Here is a 15,236-nt window from a genome sequence, read left to right as displayed (position 1 = left end):
TGGTTGCAAAAGCTAAGGGAGATTTAACATAATTGCCTAACAACTGGAAAAAGAGCTCTGGGAATTGTGTATTGAATTTGCCACCAAAAAGACCCAAAACAAAACAAAAAAACAAGAATGCCCTCTCCTTCCTCCTGCCCCCATGAAATACTTATGTATAGAAACCTGTTTGGCTTCAAGAAAATAAACTATATCCAGACTAACGTCATGGTGCAATAGTTTGATTTTACTTATACATAGTTCTAGCACCATGTTAATGTTTTAAGTATTTTTAAGTATTCCTTAAAGATCTGCCTAAAAGCAATGCTGAGGTTACCGTCTTCAAACTTTTTATCATCATTGTGCTATATCTAACCTTAAAGGCTGGATATTTTCAGTTTATCTTCATACCTTGCTTCACATGCAAGGCTGTACTGTTTCCCATAATGTATGCCCCTTGCAAATACTTTGTCCACAGGCATAGCTAATACCTCAATGGTTCACTCCCTAGCACTATTGCAAAGACAGCCACTCACATTCAGTTGAACGTCAGACGTTCATGTCAGGGAGGGAACTCAAAAGGGGAGAAAAAGTTGGCCACGTTTGCCTGCAGGCACATACCACCGGTGTCCTGATGTGTATTTCCTGTGGTGTAATAAAGGTCTTATCCCGGTTTTCAAGTTTCAGCTCACAAGAAAGCCCATAATTATCCCAGCTCTTTCTTTGCTTAATACAGTTCAGCCCACAAAATGGCAAGTGTTTCATTATTGTCCCCTGGGAACACACCCCCCACCCACTTTTCATTTCCCACATGCCTCAAAAGCCACATGCTGAGGCTTATCTCTTTCCTGACAAGGACTGTGAAATGGAAGTTTCTCCAGAACTATCTGTTGTGCCTTTAGGGTCATTGCAGAGCATTGTCTCATAGAATATGCTGGGCGAAGAGCACCATCACTAAGCAGACTGCAGTTTGGTTTCATCCATTCTCTGCATGACAACGCGACGTGCTGGATCTAGATCAGCAGGCTGTCTCTGCAGAGTACTTTTGGCCAACTGTATATAATAATTGCTCCTATAGCTGCTGTATGCCGTTTTCCCACAGAGAGCATCAGCTGTGCTCTGTATAGAAGAACTGACTTGATTCCTTTAATAGCTGACTTTTCTTAGCTAAATTCCTACACGTTTATTTGCTATGGCTTCAAATAGCATTTGTGTTTCTCCTTTTCGTTCAATTGGTTCTTAATTTTTGGCCATACCACAGAAGAAAGGGAGTCTACAGACTAGACTTCCTTCCAATTCCCCAACCCCCAACTACTTTGTTTTCCCCAAAACATACATCAATGTGCAGATCGCCATAAGTAGGGCCCTGCCAAATTCATGGTTCTGTCATCAATTTCATGGCCTGGAGCAGGTCTTAAAATTGGTCAGGTTTATGATTTCAGACTTCTACTGTCCTGGTTGTGTAACCCTTGGGGGTCCTGATCCAAAAGGGGATGGTGCGGGGCTGAAAGCTGTTGTAGGGTTGCCTCACTTCTGTGCTACCTGCAGAGCCCAGTTCTGAAGACAGCAGCTGTGGAGTTTTCTGCAGCTGGAGAAGGCTCCCAGAGACGGATATAGAGTCAGTCTTCCCAGTGCTGCTGGAAGGTCCCCAAACAGGACCTCCCAATAGCTAGTCAGACGCAGCATGAGTGGTGGATTAACACATGAGCCCAGGGTCCCTGAACAACTTAAAAATTAGTGTCTTATCACTGGCGGGAGATAAGAGTTGGAAGCTGCGAGTCCAGTAGGAGCCCCTGAGGCTAAGCCCTGACCCTGGACACCCCAAGCCCTGGCTGTGGCCATAGGGAGGGGAGAAAGGGGTGGAAGCCTGGAGCTCAGTCAGGAGCTGTGGGGGGTGAAAGTCCCAAGGCCTAGCAGCCCTCTTGAACCCAGGCAGGGAGCTGGATAGGGTGGAAGCCCTGAGTTCCAGCTGGACCCCAGGTGCCCATCAGCCCCACAGGAGCTACTGGGCAGGGTCAGGAGCTCAGAGTCTGGGCAGGAAGCACAGGAGGGGAGGGATGGGGGTGGCAGCAATGGTAAATCCATAGCTCAGGGCTGGCCTCCAGAGCCCAAGCAGGAGCCATGAGAAGAGAGAGAGGGAGAGGGCAGAAGGACAATGGCAACAGCAGTCCCAGAGCTCAGGTGTTCTGTGTTCTGAACCACAGTGCACTGGCAAGAACTGCAGTGAGGGCAGAGGAGAAGAGCGGAATGACAGTGACAGCAAAGCCAGAGCTCAGGTGACCTGAACTGGAGCAGGGGCCATGAAGGGGAACTCAGTGTCTTGCATTACCCCCTCCCCCCAGCCAGGAAAATCAGGGAGAAGTGGAATGGGAGCAGTGCAGCAACTCCATAGCTGGAGTCCTGAGCCCAGGAGAGGGAAGCCCTGACCTGGGCAGATGTTACCTTTTTCAGATTTTACAATAACACTATGACTTGGAAAAACTCTTGACAGCAAAGGGTGAAGCTGACAGATCCGGGTCGTCAGCAGATGGGATTGAACCTGGGGCCTTAGGCTGTGTCTATACAGCAGCATTATTCCTGAATAAGCTATTCCTGAAGTGGTATTCTGAAATACTGCAGCTGCACAAAAAATGCATTTCAAAACAGTGCTCAGCTGTTTCAAAATAGAGCCTCCGCACACAACAGAGTCTATTTTGAAATAGAGCCATTGGACACACTGGCCATGTCTACACTAGCCAAAAACTTCGAAATGGCCATGCAAATGGCCATTTTGAAGTTTACTAATAAAGCCCTGAAATACATATTCAGCACCTCATTAGCATGCGGGCAGCTGCAGCACTTCGAAATTGACGCGGCTCGCTGCCTCGTGGCTTGTCCAGACGGGGCTCCTTTTCGAAAGGACCCTGCCTACTTCAAAGTCCCCTTATTCCTATGAGCAGATGGGAATAAGGGGACTTCGAAGTAGGTGGGGTCCTTTCGAAAAGGAGCCCCGTCTGGTCGAGCTGCACGGCGGCGAGCTGCGTCAATTTCGAAGTGCTGCAGCCGCCCGCATGCTAATGAGGCACTGAATATGTATTTCAGTGCTTCATTAGTAAACTTTGAAATGGCCATTTGCATGGCCATTTCGAAGATTTTGGCTAGTGTAGACGTAGCCACTATGGCCTTTTTTGCCATAGGCTCTATTCCCTGTCTGCACGGCCCCAAAATAGGTGCTGTTCCTTGTACAGCGAGGTTTATCAATTATGAAATAAGGCATCCGCTGTTTTGAAATTATTTCAAAATGGCGGTTGCACTGTGTACACTCTTGCATAGTTATTTCAAAATAATAGCAGCTATTTAAAAATAACTTCGCTGTGTAGGCATACCCTTAAGGGCTAAAGCCATGAGCCTCTGCCCTATGAACCGAAGAGCCAGCTGCCCCTTGGCTAAGGCAGTAGAGCAGACCACTTACTCTTTCTCAGTGTCTCTGGATTACAGAGGTATCCAGGATCTCACACAATCCTCTGAATATGTCCTCCTCTGTTTGACGCTAGAAGCCCTTCCCCTATACTACAATGAGGTCCTGTCTCTAAACTGCAGAGCTGTATCCACTTTCTCTTTACTATTCTTTGTGGAGGAGCCTTTTCCTGTATGCTGTTTTGTCATATAGCCAGTGAAGGGACATCTACTTTTTGGTTGTTTTTGTTGCTGTTTTTTTCCTTGTCCTACTACCTTAAACAGCATGGTTTGGGTTTCGTGTGTGCCGGTACTTCTAGTCTGCCTAGTTTCTCATGGATTTTATTATCTATCTTACTTACATAGACTTATTCCTTCTATCCCATCCACCCCCTTCTCTCATCAGAGTAACTTTCAATGTCTTGGCACATATTTCTTCCTTCACATTATATCAGCAAACAAAATCTGTCTTCATGCTGACAGTGCTAGCTGGTACACTCCTACAGACATCCCTCCGTTCTAAGCTGCTTTAACTGCTTACTGATCTCTGCCTTTGGAGAGCTCATCTGATTCTTAATGCATTTGTGCAACTCAAACCCACTCACTGACCTTGTGAAGGGCTTTTTTTCATGATACCATCCACTTGCACACTGCCCAAAATCCCATTTCACTATGATTGCTGATAATCTCTCAAAGAATTCCATCTGGTTTGTTAGGTGGAAGAAAAGGATTTAAAAGTAAGAGGATGAAAGGCATATTAAAGTGTCCTCTCTTTGGCCTTAAAGATGCATATTTAAAGCCATGTAGGAAAGGAGATGAAACATCTGCACTACTCAGACTACAAACAGAGGAGGGAAATGGCATCATCAGATAACTATCGGAACCTGCTCTATATTGATGGCAATGCTAGAGCTAACTTCACGCACAGCCCTCCGGAAGGACTGGCACATAAATTACATCAGCCTGGAACCAGCTGTGGGAGATATGGTGACTCAGAGATCCCAGTGAGGAACAAACCCTGATTCTCCCTTGCTTTCTCTGGGGGCAAGTGGCCATCAGGGTTCCCTCTAATATTTTCCATCCATGGGTGGCAAAGAATTTGTTATGTGCACCAAGGTATGTGCATATGTGCACCATAAATACAAACATACACTGCCCACTGTGGGCACCTGTTATCAACTGGGCAGCGCCTGAATCTCTCCCAGGTGGCCACCCAAGCACTCAGCTTACAGTGAATGGTAGTGGCAGTAGTGCGTTATGAGTGGGGGTCAGTACCAGTAGTGATTTACCATTCTTCCAACCCTATTGGGTGGCTCCAGGATCTCAGACAGTGGCTGGGCAGAACTGGGTGGAACAAATGCTTCTCTGGCTCACTGCTTCTTGTTCACTTCCTGCCCTTCAAACGCAGAAAGGAAGTAAACAAATAAGTCGGCCTTTTACCGCAATGGTGCCAAGCCAAAGACAGCCTGCATAGGTGTTCAATGGGACAGGCGGGGAGTGGGGGGCAGTGGGTTCTTACTCCTTGGGGCAGACCCATAACTAAGTCACAATGTAGCTTTTAGATAGCACCAACAGTGTGCTGGGCGTGTCCCAGATATACAGGATAGGTCCCAGCCTCAGGAGCTTACAAACTAAGGCCAGGTCTACACTAGACCTGAAAGTTAATCCTACAAATGTAATTCCAGCTACAACAATTGCGTAGCTGGAATCGACATGTCTATGATCAACTTATCATACCATGCTCACAGAGGGAGGTCAGTGAGAGAAACTCTCCTGATGACCTCCCTGACTCCTTGCAATAATGAGGAGTACCAGAGTCGACTGTTGAGCCCTTATAGTTCAATGCTGCGCATTCCCATGAAATCAAACCCCTGGAAGATCAATCCTGACTGAGTCATTCTCCTGGTAAGTATAGACGTATCTTAAATAGAAGACAACAGCACAGGCTTAACCACCATGCTGATGAGAGGAACAGAGTCCCCTACAGTTCTTTCTGTCTTATGTTGTCTTCCCCCATCCTCATATGCCCCCTTCACATCTAGTCCTCACCTTATCAGGGTTTTTTTTGCTTAGAACTAATGTATGTGGCATTGTGGATGGAAGGAAATGAGCAGGGAAGAAAAACAAGTGAATGAGAAATGATGCTGCGTTTCCATGCTGTATGGGGACAAGGACAGATCTGTATGATCTGTTCACCTTTTCTTTATCAAGACAAATGTCTTCTAAAAAGAACTAAGTCAGACAGTACTTCTGTCTCTCCCTCCATGATGATCGTGAGCATAGTTTGACATATTAGGCTTCAGAGCTACAGAATCTCACGTGTATTTTAACATCTGATTGTTTTTTAGGTCTCTTTAAAGGCCATTCGCTATGAAGTGTCACCTGATCGGGAGTATGCACTTTATGCATTTGACGTTGAACCGGTGAGTACATTGATGTAATCAACAACAAACAAACATGTTTCGCCTTTGATTCTGATAAAATATTAACTTCATTCGTCATTGTAAAAGAAAGTAAAGCCTCACACTGCTATAAAATATATTCTCCAAGCGTGTGTCACTGCCGTCTAATGGGGGAAAGGTATAAATAACACCCTGTAGTAATACAGTCAATGCCAAAGTTTTATCATTTGGGAGGGAGATTGTAAGGATGTGTCTTTGCTATGTGGATTTCTGTTCCCCTTTAGTGTAATTCTTCTCCATGACTGCTTTCTCAGTCACACTATAAATTTCTTCCTCTGAGCAAAAAAGCAACTGTCAGTGTCTCCCAGAACTGAAATAATACATTAATTATAGTGTCATTTTTCCCAGTGCTGCAGTTAAGATTGAGCTATCACTTTCATTATAAAGCTCTTCTTTCAAGATTTGTATGTAAATCATCCATAAAAATTTGCCCAAGATTACTACTAAGTTTTAGATAATGGCTATTTTTTGTTAATTTCAAGTTAAAAAGATAAAAACTGTAGTTGATTCAGTTTTTAAAAAATGGCCATTAAATAAAAAGTGAGACTATCTGGCTCTGGTTCTCATTTCACTTACTACAATATCATCACTGGCGTTATATTGAATCCTCACTGGAGTAAGGAACAGGAAAGTCATGCTCAGTGTTCGATAATGGCAGGGCTTTTTTTCTGGGGGAATGCAGTAGAGCACACCTTTTTTTCTCAGGGTGGCCATTTTGAAAAGACGGCTGGGCAGCTTGGAGCCACACGTGGCTCTTTAAGCAGCCACTTGCAGCTCCCTCCACTCCTCCTTCTGCTACCTGCCTGCCAATGAAAGAGCAGGACTCAATTTAAATTGGTTTAACGGCCAGCACTGGCCATTAAACCACTTAAACTGAGCATGCTCTTTCAGCGCAGCAGGTCAGGGAGCTGCTCTTGCCACAGTGTATGAGCCGGAGGTCTGGGGGGAGCCGCGCAGCCATGTGGAATGGGACATAGTGGCTGGCAAAGGCTCAAGAGCATGTGGAGCTCCTTTGAAAAGGTAAGTGAATCCTGGGTTGGAGAGGTTAAAGGCTGGCAGTGGGCGGGGGCCAAAGAGGGGGTGGGGGATTAAGGCTGTGACGGGTTGGGGCCACGGGGGGGATGAGGGGGTTAAGGCTGCAGTGAATTGAGGCCACAGGAGGGGGTGGGAGGGCTAAGGCTGTGGTGGGTTGGGACCCCAGTGGGAGTAGAGTGGTTAAGGCTGCAGCAGGTTGGGGCCATGGGGAGGAGGTGGAGGGGTTAAGGCTGTGGTGGGTTGGGGCTGCAGGGGGGATAATGGGGGTTAAGGGCTGCGGCAGATTGGGACCAGAGTGGGGTTAAGGCTGTGCTGGATTGGGGCCATGGGAGCGGGTGGGGGTTTAAGGCTGCGGCAGGTTGGGGCTGTGAGGGAGGTGGGGTTGGGGCTGTGGCAGGTTGGGGTCACGGGGGAGGGGGTGTTAAGGCTGTGGCAAGTTGGGGCCTCGGAGGCATGAGACGGGTTAAGGCTACAGAAGATTGGGTTGTGGGGGAGGGGTTAAGCGTTGTGGCAGGTGGGGGGCAGGGGCAGAGTTCCAGCACCTTTTTTTCCTAGAAAAGAAGCACTGGATAAAGGTCAGGTAAAATTCTGGTGGAATGTTTGAGGGTGACTTTAAAGGTTGCTTGATGTGGGAGCCTGCCTGGTAGAAAGTGGTTCTTAATGCAGATGCCACCATATGCTACTTTAAAACCTTTCTTAGTGTACATCTCCCCAGCGGGTTAGTGGAGTTCAGAGTGAGCAGTTCCAGACTTTGGAAGGGAATTGAACTTTCTTAAATTAAAAAAAATACTGGCACAGTGAAAAGTGCCGAACGTTACATTTAGCCAAGCGAGCCAGATCTGCCGCTGAGAATTCTCTCCGGACCGTGACTCTGATAATTAGGATAATTGTGGAGAAAAACGGTGGATTAGGTACTGCCAGTAAAAATGCAGGGCCTACACTTTTGGACAACACAAAAAGGCTCAGGAGGAGTAAAGTCCCAAGATTCATTTTGTCCAAATTCTTGTATGTGAGAGTAGACTTGAATCCCTGCATAAGAAGCAGCAAAGTCAACAGATCCGCTCGAAACCTACACAGATCTCAGAAGAGGCCAGGATCCTTTCACACAGTAGCGCTGCGACTCTACACCAGTTCCAGGGGCCTTTGCAACTCAGACTAGGTTCTCTGTTTTCAGCAGGATTTCTGAAGGGAGAGGCAAGGTGCATTCCTGCCACTGGCCCCCACCCCTGTCCACGCTTGCAACCTCAGATACATGAAGGGCTGCCAATAGGCTCTAAGTCAGGATTTTCACAGTACTGTGGAGCTGGAGAACTGGGAGTCTGTCCCCATGCAGAAGTAAGGTGCACCATCCTTTCATGGTTTGCACTCCCTCCTGATGTCTCATGCTACCAGAAAAAGGAAAGTGGTTGATTTCAGGATGGAAAATCATGCTTTGCAAAGATGTCAGAATGTCAGATGTCACACTTGTGATTTCACAGCCATTCATATGTAATCTGTATCTTTTCTTTTACTGCACATGAGGAATGACAGTTCCAGTTAACAAACCTGCGCACATAAGTTAGTATGTTCCTTTCTGAGTTTCAACGTTCTAGTGGGTTTTTAGACATCACAAGCAGTTCTTTGGGCATTGTGATAGACCCTGGCCCACAGCCAGCTCCAGCAGCCTCGTGGAGGGGAAGTATATTGGCAGCTGGGTGTGTGCCTTTATGTTTCGCAGAGACTGAGGCATGTAAATGGCCATTTCGAAGATTACTAATGAGGCACTGAACTGAATATTTAGAACCTCATTAGCATTAGGACGCTTCCGGCCATGGTGCTTCGAAAGCGCTGCTTTCGAATGCTCGTGGATTGGCGCAGCTAGATGGGGGTCCTGTTCAAAAGGACCCTTCATTTTTCAAAATCTCCTTATTACCCTCCGCTGAGAGGAATAAAGGGATTTCAAAAGGTGCAGGATCCTTTTGAGAAGGACCCCCCGTGTAGCCACGCTGAGCCGTGAGCATTCAAAAGCGGCGCTGTGTCCTAATGCTAATGAGGCACTGAATATTCAGTTCAGCGTCTCATTAGTAATCTTCGAAATGGCCATTTGCATGGCCATTTCCAAGTTTTGGCCAAGTATGGCCACAGCCCGAGGCTGTGTCTACATGAGCCAGTGGGTTCGAAAGATGCTAATGAGATAGGAAGAAGGGGCTTTCGAAAACTGGGGGGGTCCTTTCGGAAGCTCCCCATCTCCACGGGCGGTGCGCAGTTCGAAAGCCGCACTTTCGAATCACTGCAGCCGCCGTTATGCTAATGAGGCGCTGCATATTCCGAAAGGAAGGGGCTCATGTAGACATAGGGCTAGATCTTCACCACAACAGTTAGGTCTCAGGGATTTTATGATTAGTGCAACAGATATTATGTATTTTGCAGCCAAAGCAGTTAGTTTTATATTGCTGAAAACTATAAAGAAAGAATCCTTGTAATTAGAGCTGGTCCAACTGTTAGGAATGGTTAATTTGGTGAATTCAGCTTTTTGTTCTGTTTTCAAGTTGTCATAGAGCCCATGATAGTTTACAGAGTTTTTGCTTTGTTTTATTTAGCATTGCAAGATAAAAAGTTAGTGAACAAATGCCAGCCTCTACAGGCAGCTAACAAACTGTTGCACTGAATGGCTTTACTAATTGCATGTTTACATCATTATGTGGAGCCCTGACTGACCAAAGCACTTAAGCTTCTTCTGAACTTGAAGCACAAATAAACTTCAGCATGTGCTTTGCTCTTTCTGGGCATAGATTAATTTTATAAACTACTGTGTCCACCCAGAAAAAAAACTGTGCAATTTTTCTTGATTGGATAAATCTCAGCTTTGGGTCTAAAAAATGTGAAAAATGGTGACAACAAACCTTTACTCACATGACTATTTTCCAGGTTTAGATTTGTGCTTTTGACTCCAATCACACAATTAATCTACTTGAAATAAACCTATGCAATTAATAAAATATCAATATATTTGTTGCCTTGAAAGCACTAATGTTTATGGAAGGATGGATTTTCCTGTTGTGTTGGTGGATGAGTGTTCAACTGGTGCTGACTTCAGTTTTGAGTGACTTTATTCCTCTGGCTTCTCACAAAAGAAGGAAGACAAATCCAGGGTTTGAAAATGTGGTTGCATATTTTGCAAATAAGGTCTCTGTTGGAGGAGTGGGTTTTAGGCATTGGACTTCTGAAATGCTCTGTTCTCTAGAGGAGACTTTGCACAATGCTTCTCAGAAGCAATCATGGCCGCATGGCGCTGATGTCTTCATTGGGATCTGTCCAGTACAAGTTCTTAGGTTTTACTGTCTGTCTTTCATGCTTTAAAATTAGTCTTCAAGGTGTTTTTATATTTGAGGATGGGTTGACCCTTGGTGCAGGTTCCTGTGCTCACTTGGCTGTAGAGCACCTATTTCAGTATATCGGATATCTCCATGTAGACCCTATGTCTGACCCAGTGAAGCTGAGCCCCAGTGAGCATGCTCTCAGAGCCAGGGATTTGGCACCTCTGAAGGACTTCAGTTTTGGGTATCCTTTGTTTCCACTTTGCGTTGCAGATGGCTCTTAGGCAATGAGGATGGAATCTCTCCAGCTATTTGATGTGACATTGGTGGAATATTCATGTCTTGCAGTCATAGAGGAGTGAGGTGAGCACAACAGCAAGGTAGATTTTTATATTGGTTCTGAGGCTGACTCCACGCACCCTCCAGGGCCTTTGGGTGAAGCTGCCCTTTGACATGCATTGAGTGATCTCATCATCCAACATGATGGTGTTGTACAGTCTTGAAAACGCCAATAAGTTTTTGGACCAAGTGCGTACATCCACATCTGTACTCTTCGAGTGGAACACCACTGAGGCCTGCAGACATGCTTGATTCTTGATGGCTTTAATATCCTTGTGTAAAGACGGGGCCATGGACAGCAGACTGCAGGAGTGAGTCGGAGGCTTCTTCCAACAATGCTTTTGCCACTTCAGAAGACTATCAAGTTGCTCTTTGCAGTTAAAGAGAGTGAGAAGCCAACTGCCATCTTCTCCAAGGACAGAGTCCATACCACTGGGTTTTGGGCTGTACGCAGCACAGAGACCTTCACAGAATGCCTTCATGTCATGCTTGTCAAATGCTTCCTGCAGCTCTGCAGCCTTCTCCTCCCATCAGTGGTTCTCCATTAGCCTTAATTGGTTTTGTATTGTATGTTTGGCCTGAAGGTAGCTGTCCTCCTTCATTGCAGATTTCTTGTCCAAGATTAGGTGTTGTATGTGGTGTGTATCTCAGGATCTTTTTCATTGAACTGGTCTTGGTGTTTTTGCCTTTCAAAGCCAAGAACCTTTGGTACTGTGTTATATGTGACATCTTTGAACTTTTGCCAGATTGTCTTAATGGCTGAGAAGTTCTCTGGAACCACAGCAAACAGTCTTTAGTGTCTGTTACAACTTCTCTTGTTTGCTTAGATCATTCACCTAGATCTTTTTTGGTGGATAGTAACAGAGAGGAAGCTGTGCTAGTCTATACACTATCAAAACAAAAAGCAGTCAAGTAGCACTTTAAAGACTAGCAAAATAGTTTATTAGGTGAGTTTCGTGGGACAGACCCACTTCTTCAGACCATAGCCAGACCAGAACAGTCTGGTCTGGCTATGGTCTGAAGAAGTGGGTCTGTCCCACGAAACTCACCTAATAAACTATTTTGCTAGTCTTTAAAGTGTTACTTGACTGCTTTTTTTTTTTTTTTTGGTGGAATGAGACATTACTAAGGAGCTTTGGTGAGAAGTATAATGGCAATATGCTTCTCACAGGATGACAGTCTGACCAGCATTTTGGTTCCTCTAAGAACATATGATGTGCACATCTTTCATGTTGTTAGACCCTACAGAAAGGTTGGTGCTTAGTCTTTCCCATTTTATCTTGTAAACACACCAGTATGGCTCCAGCTAATACATGCCACAAACAGGGCAGTAAACATGAATGCAAGATTTGTGTGTGTAGAGTTGTCCTTCTCCTAGATGTACTGCCAACCTCAGAGAAGAGCCTCATCTGCCCATAACCGTACTGATTGGCCAGGGACCATGTATCAGCAATGCCAGAACCAGGGATGGAATAGAGGGGGATGTCATGTCCCCTCCCCACTCTCTTTTAAAAGGGGGAGGACCATGCCCCCTTTTTTTAACAAAGGAAATGTGACCACCAAATTTCTCCCAGGGTTACTGGCCAGCTGCAGCTGTTCAGCACTGTGCAGGCAGGAAGGGAAAGTAGCTGCTTCCAGCTGCAGGGAGGAGAAACAGAAAAAGGATGTCTTGGCCCATGTCTTTGCAGAGCTCATTCCTTCCTCTCTCCCTTCCCCTTGCACCGGGAAGCAGTTCTCATCCCTTCCTGCTTGCACAGTGCCGAAAGTCAGCTAACACCTCTAGGTGAGCTCTGTTTAACCTCTGCTCCAGTCGCTTTACCCCTTCCTGCTGTGACCTGACAACTCCTATATCTCCTCAGCCTGCCCATCCTTCCTCTGCTGGCTAGGCAGCCCACAGGCCTGCCCTCAGCAGAGGGATGCTGCTGGGCTGTAGTTTGCTCACAGGGAGAACCAGACCAGTTCAGTCAGTGCCCACAGCCTGCCTAGTGGTCTCTAACCTGTATGGAATATCACACTGCAAGGAAAGGCTGGCAAGTGCCACTGCCTCTTCTCTCACTTCGAGCATGGTGGTGGATGGGAGCAGCAAATCCTGGTGCTGCCACATCTATGGCAAGGCAGTGACAGTCAGAGGCGCCAGCAGGAGGAAGGTGTATGGAGGGAAGAGAAGAGGCTGCAGCTGGTAGAAGGAAGAAAACTAGCCCAACCCACTCCTAAATGCTGTGGGGGGCTTTCCTTTTTCCCATCTCCCTTCCCTGCTTGCCCATCTGCACAGTGTAACCCATGCACCCCCATCTGCTTCTGAGAGAGAAGGGTTTGCTCTCCTCTCCTCCCCATGCACTGGCCAGCCCCTGCACTTCAAGGATGGACTCTGCCCCCATCCCACTGAGAGGGGCTCCCCTCCCCTTCCTGCAGTGGTGTCTAACACCTTGCCTCTTTCACCAAGGTTATTTCCAAGAGCTGGGGGAGAGCTCTGTGCCAGCAAACCCCAACTGCTCCGCTTCCCACTCCCGCTAATGGCGCCATATTTAGGAAGGCAGGGTGGCACTAGGTCCTGGCCTTCCTGCCTCCATACGCACTTCTCCAAAGATTCTGGTGCCCTTCTTGTGTATATAATGGTGGTTGATCTTATATTGCCATCACAAGGCATATCCTACATTCCCTCTCTCAGCACTAATGTGTTCTTCTGCATTGTCTGCTGATAACCGAGGCAGGGAGATTTAAGAATTCTTCACACTTATCCAAGGAGAGACTCCAAAATTAGTATCACTTTTCCCATATAGCCTCATCACGTCTGTCCACTGCTTTAACAAATGTGTGTACGTATTACTAAAACTTCTGAACGTGCCTTTGAGTTAGGAGCTGTTATGAGAAATACGCTCCTGAAAATTGCCACTATCACTGGTAACACTGTGAATATTGTAGCTATGGCATTGAATGCAAATTGAAATAGATTTAACCAATTCAGTTGCATCCTGAGACCTGGTCTGTAGACATAATTATTCTCTTTCATTTAATATGGATGTGGAAACTGAGGTTTTGGTACTTGCTCTTGGAGACTAGATGCCTTGTGTACTTTGCAGGGGAATATTGATTACCAAATACTAATTGCTCAAGCTCAGGCAAGAAAGAGCATTTGGTTAGTTTTGCCTCTAAACCATCTTTTTCATCATTAAATGCGAAAAATATGTACTTGTTACCTACCATAATTACTCACACATGAGCTGGATGAATGACTGCAGCTTTAACTCATGGCTTTGAAAATTCAGCCTTGAGAAGGTCAAACTTTTCATCAAAGGAATTGTTTTGTGAGGATTACACCCAGGAACATGTGTGCACACACTTAAGGCAACAATAATTCTCTTCTCCTGTCTTAGTGAAGGACAGTAATCACTCAGTGATTCTTTTCTCCTCATTCTTTGGTTTGTTGCCATCAGGCTCTCAGCAATTTCATGGAAACCCTTGGGCCTGGGCACCCATCCACTTTTTCCATCGATAACACTGAATCAAGTTTTCTAATCAGTGTTGGCTCTCTTCCAGGGATATAGCAACTTCAGTCACTTTTTCTGAATCAATACCTATACTTATGTTGTAAGTAATGTTTCTCATCGATTGCCCACAAAGGACTTTGTAAAGGACAATCATTAGTATCTCTGTTTCACAGATGACGAAACTGAGGGAAAGAGAAGATGGAACCAACATTTTCAGAAGTGGCCATTAATTTAATATGTTTTGGGGTGTTCAGTTTGGAACACAAGTCCTGATTATCACAGTTGCTGAGAAATGGCAGGAAGCATTCAGCTCTTCTGAAAATTGGGGCACTTTCATTTAGGTGCCTAGTTTAGGCAAGCAGGTAAGCAGTGAGGTGGCAAAGTTTGCAGATGACACCAAGTTGTTCAGGACAGTCAAAAGCAAAAGGGATTGTGAAGAACTACAAGGAGATCTCAGCAAACTGAGTGATTGGGCAGCAAAATGGCAAATGAAATTTAATGTGGGTAAGTGTAAGGTAATGCATGTTGGAAAAAATAACCCAAATTACACGTACTACATGATGGGGTCAAATTTAGCTACGACAGATCAGGAAAGGGATCTTGGAGTTATAGTGGATAGTTCTCTGAAGACATCCACGCAGTGTGCAGCGGCAGTTAGTAAGGCAAATAGGATGTTAGGAATTATTAAAAAAGGGATCGATAATAAGACAAAAGATATCATACTTCCCCTATATAAAACTATGGTACGCCCACATCTCGAGTACTGCGTGCAGATGTGGTCTCCTCACCTCAAAAAAGATATATTGGCATTAGAAAAGGTTCAGAAAAGGGCGACTAAGATGATTAGGGGCTTGGAAAGGGTCCCATATGGGGAGAGGCTAGAGAGACTGGGACTTTTCAGTTTGGAAAAGAGGCGATTGAGGGGCGATATGATAGAGGTATATAAAATCATGAATGGTGTGGAGAAAGTGAATATAGAAAAATTATTTACCTTTTCCCATAATACAAGAACTAGGGGACACCAAATGAAATTGATGGGTAGTAGGTTCAAAACTAATAAAAGGAAATTTTTCTTCACACAGCGCACAGTCAACCTGTGGAACTCCTTGCCCGAGGAGGCTGTGAAGGCCAGGACTCTATTAGGGTTTAAAAAAGAGCTTGATAAATTTTTGCAGGTCAGGTCCATAAATGGCTATTAGCCA

The 15,236-nt window shown here is 45.5% G+C and overlaps 1 protein-coding gene across 2 annotated transcripts in view; it reads left to right on the top strand.

The window, feature by feature from the left end:
* DPP6 (dipeptidyl peptidase like 6) overlaps nt 1-15,236 on the top strand; it is a 612,774-nt gene that overhangs the window by 374,444 nt on the left and 223,094 nt on the right. For both annotated transcript variants that reach the window (XM_074986299.1, XM_074986298.1), the window contains one exon: nt 5,763-5,837. In XM_074986299.1, coding sequence (XP_074842400.1) covers nt 5,763-5,837 — 75 coding nt within the window. The remainder of the gene's footprint in view (nt 1-5,762; nt 5,838-15,236) is intronic.

This window comes from Carettochelys insculpta, chromosome 2 (assembly GCF_033958435.1).
Source record: "Carettochelys insculpta isolate YL-2023 chromosome 2, ASM3395843v1, whole genome shotgun sequence".
Classification (NCBI taxonomy): domain Eukaryota; kingdom Metazoa; phylum Chordata; order Testudines; family Carettochelyidae; genus Carettochelys; species Carettochelys insculpta.
This window is presented reverse-complemented; position numbering and strand designations above follow the sequence as displayed.